General features: G+C 45.2%; 1 protein-coding gene across 1 annotated transcript; it reads left to right on the top strand.

Moving 5' to 3' along the window:
• The first annotated feature begins 1,187 nt into the window (after positions 1 to 1,187).
• Positions 1,188 to 10,168, top strand: LOC307209093 (uncharacterized protein). Its single transcript, XM_079964197.1, has 3 exons — positions 1,188 to 1,348; positions 6,827 to 6,949; positions 9,368 to 10,168. Exons 1-3 carry the CDS (start codon positions 1,297 to 1,299, stop codon positions 9,577 to 9,579), a joined length of 387 nt encoding a protein of 128 aa, XP_079820323.1. The 5' UTR covers positions 1,188 to 1,296; the 3' UTR covers positions 9,580 to 10,168.
• Positions 10,169 to 11,124: the final 956 nt, after the last annotated feature.

Here is an 11,124-nt window from a genome sequence, read left to right as displayed (position 1 = left end):
GTGTAACAGACCTCAGCAACTCAGCATTTTGGCCAGTCTACTTTATTTACATATAAACACACATGGAGCACTGCAACATGGCTCCCTCTCTTTCTAGCATCAGACAGCAAAGAGAAAAAGAGCAAAGGACAATAGTCCCACTTCACAGAACGCAGTAACACAAACATCCTGTCTCCGTCACATCCCACTCTGTGGAGTCAAAACATATACCATCATGTGATAGACAAAAATCCCATGACTGCAATTATGGAAAAGGAATTCTAACACCGAACCAATGGTTTCGAGTTGCAGAAAAGGAGATTCCATACCAAAAAACTTTCTGACAGTGAGAGCTGTTTGACAGTGGAACGGTCTCCCTCGGGAGGCTGTGGACTCTCCTTCTTTGAGATTTTAAAGCAGAGGTTGGTTGGCCACCTGTCATAGATGCTTTCGGATTCTCAGGATTCCTGCATTGCAGGGGTTGGACTAGATGACCCTTGGTTCCCTTCCAACTCTTAAGATTCTATGATTCTATCATTCAAGGGCCTTCTTGATAGAAACACCCTGGATGGCTTCAAGAGGATGGCTGAACACTTACTTGTTACTTCTGAGCAGGTGGCGCTGTGGGTTAAAGCCTCAGCGCCTTTGGCTTGCCAATCGAAAGGTCGGCGGTTCGAATCCCTGCGGCGGGGTGCGCTCCCGCTACTCGGTCCCAGCGCCTGCCAACCTAGCAGTTTGAAAGCACCTCCGGGTGCAAGTAGATAAATAGGGACCGCTTACCAGCGGGAAGGTAAACGGCGTTTCCGTGTGCAGCTCTGGCTCGCCAGAGCAGCAATGTCACGCTGGCCACGTGACCCGGAAGTGTCTCCGGACAGCGCTGGCCCCTGGCCTCTTAAGTGAGATGGGCGCACAACCCCAGAGTCTGTCAAGACTGGCCCGTACGGGCAGGGGTACCTTTACCTTTACCTTTTTACTTATTTGCCGGTGAACTTGCATAGGATTTCACTTTTAAAATTTTACCAGAAACAAGCTGATTTAAAAAGGGAGCAGGCTGTTTTTCAAGCAGAGTGTTCGCCATTACAAAGGAAACTCTGAGGAAATGGGAGTTTCCAAGGAAGCCTGAGGTTCTTGCCACCGTTTGAAAAGCACTGTCCTCCTCAATTTCTGCCTTTCCAGCCTCTTCTAAGCCCGGATGTTAAATTAACGTTAATCACATGAAGAAGGCTGCTCATTAGTGGGGTGGAAAACTTTAAAAGGGACCCTCTGCCTAGCCCAGTCAGGCAGTGCAAGAGGCAGAGGGACAGGATAAGGCCAAAGATGAAGGTCATGTTTTTGGTCAGCTGTGCAACCCTCCTTCTCCTTCCATCAGGTAAGTGGAAGTTAACTGGCGGGCCTCACCCAATCCTATAGCCTCTTACTTCTGAGTAGCAGTAGGGGAGGAATTTGACTCTGTTCACATTTAAAGGTGGCTCCACCTTAATCCGCACTTCCAAAACAATTTGTAAACCAAATCAAAGCCACCCTTCAAAATTTGGGCCTTTCTGAATTTTGCAATGCACTTTTCCAGCACAGTAATTTGAGGACACAAGGAGAAGGGGACGACAGAGGACGAGATGGTTGGACAGTGTTCTTGAAGCTACAAACATGAGTCTGACCAAACTGCGGGAGACAGTGGAAGACCGGAGTGCCTGGCGTGCTCTGGTCCATGGGGTCAAGAAGAGTCGGACAACAACAAACAACAAAACAACAACAATATGTTCAAAAATGCACATTATCCGGGGGGGGGATTTGCTTTTAAATGCATATATTTGTGAAAATAGCATGCAAAGATGCATCACGATAGGAAAGGGACCCGCAAAAATGTGTACGTTGGGCAAAAAAAATCATACACGTATGCATACATTAGGATAAATTTGTTCTGAGATGCTGATGGATTTTCATGGAAATCACAAAGCGACATCGAGACCTGGGGAACTTAAAACCTGGAAGGATGAGAAATGGGGGATAAACTGAAAAGGAGAGGTTTGCCCTTCCCTGATTCCCAGCAAACAAGTTTGGGATTATACTGTGAGCAACTAATTTGGAGCAGAGGACCAGGTAGACCCTGGGATTTTAGGATAGCTGAATGCAAATATAAAGAAAATACTTGGGAATGCATTCCTGACAACATACAGATGGATTGATGTTTCAGGCTGACTGAGTTGAAAAAGAATTATTCTCTTTACACTTGGCTAGCTGATGGCTTTTGTGATGGTTCCCTGATTGTTTCACTGAATGTTCTTGTGTTGTGGATTGTATATAATTTCTGTTGTCTACTGGTTTCGCTCTTAGGTTTGCTGTAACCCAGTGTATAAGTGTACATGCACAAGTTTTTATTGATTCTTTGCCTGGTTTTTTTTTTAAAAAAATGGAAAGTCTTGATAAACTGTTCACTAAAAAAAAAAAAAAAAACATTTTATATTATCTTATATTGGTTTAGCTCCTGTGGTGCTAAACAGGCAGACAGGCATAAATGTAGTCAGTAAAGTTTTCCCAGAGCAGAGCTGGAACAGAGTGGAAAATTGGAAAGCCTAGTAAATAGATATATGTGGGGATGAAGAATGCCTAATCATTTGGGAACATGGAGGACTGTGATTGAAACTGTGGACCTCCTCAGCCATAAGGCAAAAACAGTGCAAAAATAACAACTCTTTGTACACAATGCCGTCAACATACAGGGGCTTTACACTTTAAGAAAGAGGGCAGATACTTGCCCCAAGGAGCTTACAATCAAGTTGGCACAAGGGAGGCCATAACAGGAGGAAAGGGGCAGAGCCATAGCTCAGAGACAGAAAATCTGCCTTTCATGCCGAAGGCCAGACCCGATTTTCTAGGGACAGCCCTGGATTTACAGAAGCCACCCTGGTTTCTGATTTTATCCTGGAATGTCCTGCTTTTCCTTAGGACGGCCTGATTTTCATCAGAGAAATATTAGAGGATATGGAGTTATGTGACCCGCTGAGCCAAGGAAATAAGTAACGACACAACCTTCAGATGACATAGGGAAGCTTTGTTTATTGTTTAATGTTTCATTGTTTTGATATATGTTGGAAGCCACCCAGAGTGACTGGGGCAACCCAGTCAGATGGACAGGGCGTTAATAATAATAATAATAATAATAATACCTCAGTTGTCGAACATAATCAGTTCCGGAAGACCGTTCGACTGAACATTCGACAACCAAGGTGCAAAGGGCGGTTGGTGAAGTCAACGGGGAAAATTGGGGGGGGGGGGGACACAACGGAAGGCATTCGACTTCTGAAAAGCGTTCAAAAATGGAAGCAATTACTTCCGGATTTTCGGCATTCGAAAACTAAAATGTTTGGCTTCTGAGATGCTCGTTACATACGCTTCAGGTTACAGACTCCGCTAACCCAGAAATGGTACCTCGGGTTAAGAACTTTGCTTCAGGATGAGAACAGAAATCGCGCAGCAGGAGGCCCCATTAGCTAAAGTGGTGCTTCAGGTTAAGACCAGTTTCAGGTTAAGAACAGACCTCCGGAATGAATTAAGTACTTAACCCGAGGTACCACTGTAATGGAATAGGATGTCTCTATTTTCATCGAGAAATTGTTGGAGAGTATGGTAGGTCCCAAGTTCTATCCTCAAAGGGAGACTACAGCGTGAAACAGATGAATTGCAATTCATCAAGAAGTTCTGAATGAAAATAATGGGCATTTATCCAATGCAGGATGTCTGTTTCCATCGCCACTGCTTTGTGAATGATGATCGCTGCAATTGTGTTTGCGTTTTAAATGCAATTCTCACAGTCTGCTTTCCTGCGTTTCCATTTCCTTCCAGCCTCACTGCTACCCGTTCTCTCTCTCTCTCTCTCTCTCTCTCTCTCTCTCTCTGCACTCATATGTATGCAAAAGATACCTGAAAAGGATATACCAAGAGCTCTGGCCAAAAGTTTCAATGCAAGGAATAATTCCTACTCGAGAGTTGAAAAGAAAAACGTGTATATTCTGCTAAGAATAACAGTTTTAAACTAATAGTAAATTTAAACACAACGTATAAGTGCGACAGTTTTAAAATAATAATAAATTTAAACACAACGTTTAAGTGCAGAAATAATGTAGTTCCAAATATGCAGTAATATAGTATAAAGGTACATAAAATACCAGTACACAACAATTGTTTTATACAAGTCTCAATGGTAATCAAAAAGAGTCCATATTATATAAAGTCAGAATAAAGAATCAAATAGGGCCAAAAAGAAGTATCCGGAGTATGAATTAGATGTACAACTTCAGTAGTGGTGACCAGGACAGGGCCCTGTTTCGGAGTAAATGCCTTCTTCAGCTGGTAATATCAAATAATATGTCAAAATAAATCAAGGTTCTCCAATACCATAAATCATAAATATAATGAAGTATATACATTCTGAAATGTATTAACGCATATCATGATATTTGGTTCCATACCTCGGTTTTTTAAGGAATATAAATCTGTTGGAAGTCTGTATTATTCAATTCTTTTGTGTTTCTTTTTCAACATGCGTCTAGAAATGAGAATTTGCAAGAGTTATTATTTCCAGTCAAATTGTTTATGAAAAACGGACATCACAAATTGTTTATGAAAAAAGATACCTGTCAAATTAGGAATAACATTCCACACAGCTGATGAAGTGGACCCCAGTGCACGCCACAATAAATGCATTCTCAAGATGCCACAAGATAATTGGGCAGCACCCTCAGCAATACACGCTAGGGCCAAGGGGGCCTTGGCCCGGGATTGTTGGCCTGAGAATTTAAGCGTGTCTCCTATACACGTATAAGGGTTGTGGGTGGCACTGTGGGTTAAACCACAGAGCCTAGGACTTGCCGATCAGTAGGTCAGCAGTTTGAATCCCCGCGATGGGGTGAGCTCCCGTTGTTCAGTCCCTGCTCCTGGCAACCTAGCTGTTCGAAAGCACGTCAAAGTGCAAGTAGATAAATAGGTACCACTCCAGCGGGAAGGTAAACGGTGTTTCCGTGCGCTGCTCTGGTTCGCTTAGTCATGCTGGCCACATGACCCGGAAGCTGTATGCCGGCTCCCTCAGCCAATAAAGCGAGATGAGCGCCGCAACCCCAGAGTCGGTCACGACTGGACCAAATGGTCAGGGGTCCCTTTACCTTTACCTATACACGTCCCTCTTGTTTGCCTATAAAATGTGAGTTGGGGGTATAGAATTTCAGCTGATGCACTTTCTCCCAGTGCCGCAACATCATTCCGATGGGAAAAGCAGCACAGTCTTAACTTCTCTCTCTTACATGCAACTATTCAAGGCGCTGACCTATAATCTGCCAATCCTCTGCATGGAAAAGGAAAAGTCACATGCAGGACTAAGAGGGGGAAGGACTTTGGGAGAAGGAGGGATGAGCTTGGAGTCCCCACCCAGGACCCCCCAAAGTTGAAGGCTGCTAGGCTGTGATCCTTCTGCAATAAGGCTCTTTTCATTGAGTTATCGAAGTAAGATGTTCTGGAATAAAGCAACAGCTGTTCAGCATAACAAGGGAGTTCCTTTACAGCGAGAAGCATCTGGCAGAGCTAGAGGCCTGCTTGCCCACGGGGAAATAATCATATCCTGAGATTAATGGGATTTGGAGGAATATGTTTCCCCCTTGTGGAAGTAAAGAGGACTAACAGCAGCTGTGTTGTGGTAACCCGATTACTGCTGTCATGAATAGTCAAACTATGCTCGTGTTGCATGCATTTAATTGAATCGTCATAAACTGTGCCACGTGGGTCAATATCCAAACCCAATATTTTATTCAAGTTGGCACCGCTGAAAAAGTGGGTTCTTATAAATATCTTTATTAAATTTTCTGTTTTACAATTTAGAATACTCACTTAAACATCCTTAAAATATCAATTTCCCTTCTTCTCTTTCCATGGTTCATTTTGCATATCATAAATCCCTGCATATTTTACAAAAGCTAAACCATTCAGTATTCCATCATTGCATCCATCAAAACTTATTTACACTGTTGGTTTTATCTTAATGCTGCCAACATTTTCGGGTGTACACAATTTCCCCCTGTATATTCAATAAACATTTTCCAGTCTCTTCTAAACGTATGTTCTTCTTGTTCTCTAATTCTTTATGTTAAGTCTGCAAGCTGCACATATTCTGTCAGTTTAAGTTGCCATTCTTTAGTTGGGACCTCACTCATTTTCCATTTTTGGGCTCACAAAACACGGGCCGCAGTAGTAGCATATACCGGTAACCTTACGCTAACTTTTGCCTGGCTGAGACGGATGGGAGCTGTAGTCCAAAATACATGGAAACTCAAACTCATGACCCTGACATTAAGAGTCTCATGTTCAACCGACTGAGCTATCCCTGTTTCATTGAATTGTGAAATTGCTTTGTGATACAGTGGTACCCTTAAGAACTTAATTCGTTCCAGAGGTCCGTTCTTAACCTGAAACCGTTCTTAACCTGAGGTACCACTTTAGCTAATGGGGCCTCCTGCTGCTGCCACACAATTTCTGTTCTCTTCCTGAGGTAAAGTTCTTAACCTGAGGTACTATTTCTGGGTTAGCGGAGTCTGTAACCTGAAGCATCTGTAACACTAAGTTTTTTAGTATTATTGGCTACCATTTTTTCTACACCTGGAATATTTGGCCTCCGGATACTGTTGGACTCCAATTCCCATCAGCCCCAGGCAGCTTGGGCAATGGGCAGGAGTGACAAGAGTTGTAGTCCAACATTTGCAGGAGGCAAGATGTTGCCCATCCCTGGTCCGCACCACTGTGCCAATTTAGAGCTCTGATTTTCAATACTTTGTGCCTTAAGGCCACCTTTGTTCTTTGCCTTCAGGATCCGCCTTGCGATGCTACACCTGCCTGTTCCCTACCATCTCCCCGCTGGACTGCCTGAAGTTCCCCACACCATGCGGCCCGTCTCAGAGATGCCTCACATCTGTCATCAGAGGACACAGAGGTTCTGCTGCCAGATTTCTAGCGATCGCTTTTACCAATAGTTTTGACGTTTTGATCCTGCTTTTGTCAAGGCCAGAGAAAGAAATCCTGGGAACATGGGAGGAAGAGAGGAGGGAATGTTTTCAGAGATGGACAGGGAGCAGCCCTGAACTTCTGAAGCTACCACTCCCTCTAGAAGCAAACTCAAAATACTTAGTGCTAATAGAAATGGGAGACAAAAACAGGCCCAGTAAGAAACAAAGGGGAAAGCACCCACACACTGGGGGAACCTGGATTTTATTTTGTTTTATTATTTCTTAGATTTATGTACCACCTTTGAAGGAAGTGGTTTGTCCACTGGGCTTGTCCATTATGCTCAGGAGTATCTTGGATCCCGACTGCCTTGGTACTCGGACGTTTTGGCTCCTGAATGACGCAAACCCGGAAGTGAGTGTTCCAGTTTGCAAATGTTCTTTGGAACCCGAACGTCCGACGGGGCTTCCACAGCTTCCGATTGGTTGCAGGAGCTTCCTGCAGCCAATCAGACGCCGTGCTTTGGTTTTCGAACGTTTTGGAAGTCGGACGGACTTCCGGAACGGATTCCAAGGTACAACTCTAATGGACTTGAGTGTCAGCTGGGAAAAGAGCAGAATAAATGCTGTCCTCCATCCTCTCTCCTATTCGCTTAAAATATTGCAGTGGAGAGTGTGGCCGGCTGGCACCCTGAGCTCAGGTTTCAGGGTGAGGCTATGCTGCCACATTTTATTACAGATCCCACTCCTCTTAGGTTCCAAAGCCAGCTTCTCTGTTGTTTACGCTGGAAGCAGATCCAGCCCTTTCTTTTAGTCAAAGCACAGTAACGAGCAAAGGAGGGTTTTCAGTTTTCCAACGTCAGAAAACATAGAACCAAGTCTATCAAACATGACCCAACTTTTCCTGTTTGGGTGTATCTCCCATCAGTGTAGCGGCAAGATTGCTGGTCCAGGGCCTGGGAGTTGAGGGTTCAAATGCGCATTCAGCCAATGAAGCTGGTTGGGGAGACAGGGGCCAGTCGCTCTCTCTCAGCCTCTGCTACCTCACAGGGTTGTTGGGAGGGTGAAATGGGAAAGGGGGAGAACTCTCCACACCACTTTTAACTCTCTGCAGGAAAGGTGGGTTATAAATGCAATACTGTTGATAGGTAAACAGTGTTTCTGTGCGCTCTGGCTTCTGTCACGGTGTCCCGTTGCGCCAGAAGTGGTTCAGTCCTGCAGGCCACATGACCCAGAAAGCTGTCTGTGGACAAACGCTGGCTCCCTCGGCCTGAAAGCGAGATGAGTGCTTTAACCCCATAGTTGCCTTTGACTGGACTTTACCGTCCAGGGGTCCTTTACCTTTACTTTTTTACTGTTAATAACAATTCCTATTTGCAGTTGGTATACTCCTGCTGCTCCAGACGAGGGAAAGCAGCACCCAAAGTTATCATGCAGAATGTTCCGGGTTCAAATCTCTGGCAACTCCAAGTTAGGGTTGGGAATGTCCCTGTGTGAATCCCTGGAGAGTCGCTGCCAGCCAGTGGAGACAATATTGAGCAAGATGAACCCAAGGATCTGACTCGTTATAACTCAGCTTCCTGAGATGGCATCTTCCTTTCCTCACGCAACATGGCCCAGATCATGGACTGCTTGAAAATTGTGGAGATTCCTGGTGGAACACAGAGTACCATATTCTTCGCTCTATAGGATGCACCCAACCATAGGACGCACCTTGTTTTAGAGGGGAAGAACAAGGGGAAAAAATTCTCCCCCTCTCTGCTCAGTGCCCCTTCAGCAAAGCGGCAGGAGAAACGGAGCACTTTCCATTTCTCCTCCTGCTTGGCTGAAGGGGCGCTGCGCAGCTCTCCCTCTCTGCTGAAGCCAGGAGAGTCTTGCTCTCCCGGCTTCAGCTAAAGGAACCCGAAGCCTTTGGAGTGCAGCACAATGTCCCGCTGTGCTCCAAAGGCTTCAGGCGGCTATCCCCGAAGCCTGGAGAGCGAGAGGGGCAGTGCGCACCGACCCCTCTCGCTCTCCAGGCTTCAGCGAAAGCAACACGTAGCCTCCAGAGCACGGGGGGAGCTCTCCCTCTGCGCTTCGGAGGCTTCGCGTTGCTATCGCTGAAGCCAAGGAGCCTGCATTCGCTCCATAGGACGCACACACATTTCCCCTTAATTTTTGGAGGGGAAAAGTGCGTCCTATAGAGCAAAAAATATGGTAATTTTCCTGCAATTGTAATGTACTGGAGGGTTTTGAATCGTAATTTTATAGACTCCCCCTAGAGCGACTGAACAAAGCTCACAGGCCACAGTTGGGAAACACCTGATTTCAGACGTTCACTTTTCAAGTCTATGAAAAGGAAGAAATGGGTGCATGTGGGATTGCCCCTGATCTTCTGTTCACCCTCATCCCTGATCTCTTTTCCTCAGGTGCCCTGGAACTGGTTATCTATGAGAAGACCTGTGGGGATTCTTCGATGTGTGGGGCCCACGGCACCCGGTCCATGCTGGGAACCAATTTCACCTTTTATTCTTCGTGCTGCGACACTGACCTATGCAACTCAGCTGCCAGGGGGCCAAGCCTTTTCTGGGGGCAAGCCGCCCTGATCCCTCTGTCAATCATTCTGGTCAACCTCCAATGAGAGCCAACCCCCAAAGCAGCCATGCCCCAGGGTGTGAGACGACTCGGGACCAGCTTTCTCTCGGCCCCCGATAACCAAAATGCTCTGGAAGAAGTCTAAATAACAACTTTCCTGGTTTCACAACACTTTTTTCATCTCTTTCTTTGGGTTATCTTCTTAACTGCAATTTGTGCACGGAAATTTATTTTAACCCCCTGCTCCCCATAACGCACACAACTGTATCCAGCTATCTGATGCTACAGTTGACTTTGCATTAGAAAGAAGGGGGGGGGATTTGGTAGGATGGTAGAAACAGAGGGACACAAGACTCTCCTCTTTCTTTGCCTTTTCTATGCTTTCAAAATTCAGAGTGTAAGCTGCTTGGGGCAGAGCCCTGTTTATTGAAGCCTTCCTTACCACATGATTTGGATTATAATTCCCATGGGAGTTGAATGATAGAATTGTAGAGTCCAACCCCCTACGAGGGAGGAATCTCAACTAAAGCAGCCAAATCTAAGCCGCTTTGATGTTGTCGTCTCCTTACAACCAAGTGGTATATAAGCTTTATGGAATAAATAAAATGAATGAAAATAAATGAAATGAAATGAAATGAGTACGTTTAGCTACATCTGAAGGGCAGAAGGCTGGGAAAAGGTGGTCCTTTAATGCACCGCGTACCATGGGTACGTAACAGCAACAACCACCTTGAACTGTGGAATTTCCAACAAGATTTGGGAGACAGTGGCCTGGTTTCCTACCCCCACCAATTAGCAAGGGGAAGGAATCCTTCAGAAAGCGAGCTAAACCTTTAAAAAACAAAAAACCATTGAAAGTTTTCGAGGGCACTTTGTTAAGGATTATTTAGTTATAGAATGCCCTGACTAAAAAGTGGGGTTTAGTTATAAGATGTATAACTTTATGTTTGTTTTATTCTTTGTTTGTTCTTTGTTTATTCTGTCTTTTTTTCTTTATTGTATTAACAAAATTCTTAATAAAAAATTTATAAAAAAAAAAAAAGGAAAACTGCGTTTCCGTGCACTGCTCTGGTTCGCCAGAAGTGGCTTAGTCATGCTGGCCACATGACCTGGAAGCTGTACGCCGGCTCCCTCGGCCAATAAAGCGAGATGAGCGCCGCAACCCCAGTCGGCCATGACTGGACCTAATGGTCAGGGGTCCCTTTACCTTTAGCTAGGGGACATTATTCCCAGTGCCACACAGCATGTGGCTACGAACAGCCAAGGAAGGATTGGCGCAAGAGATTGACAAAAGTGACTCCTAAAGGCAAACTCAAGGAGTCCCCGTTTCATCATCGCACGCACCCACCCACCCAGGGACCATTCTCCCCATGTCCCCTGTGGGGGGTGTCTCCTAACAACTCTCACCACCCCTAAAAAGCAAGAGCTCCCAGGATTCTTTGGGAGAAGCCGTGACTGTTTAAACTGGTACAATCCTGGTTTAAATGTGTAGTGCAGCCCAGTTGGGCATCTAACACTAATAATCATGTGGCAGTTAGTGGCTGGTGTTACACTGATAAAATCTGAGATACTGCTGATGTTTCTAGTCACC

This window comes from Podarcis cretensis, assembly GCF_951804945.1.
Source record: "Podarcis cretensis genome assembly, chromosome: 2".
Lineage (NCBI taxonomy): Eukaryota > Metazoa > Chordata > Lepidosauria > Squamata > Lacertidae > Podarcis > Podarcis cretensis.
Note: the sequence above shows the minus strand (reverse complement) of the source record. Positions and strands in the feature narration are given on the sequence as shown.

Excerpts from the sequence above, each read along its gene's own strand:
- LOC307209093 (XM_079964197.1), top strand. The coding sequence starts at position 1,297 with ATGAAGGTCATGTTTTTGGTCAGCTGTGCAACCCTCCTTCTCCTTCCA. Across the intron at positions 1,349-6,826 it reads CCTCCTTCTCCTTCCATCAG|GATCCGCCTTGCGATGCTAC; the intron begins GTAAGTGGAAGT and ends CTTTGCCTTCAG. Across the intron at positions 6,950-9,367 it reads TGTCATCAGAGGACACAGAG|GTGCCCTGGAACTGGTTATC; the intron begins GTTCTGCTGCCA and ends TCTTTTCCTCAG.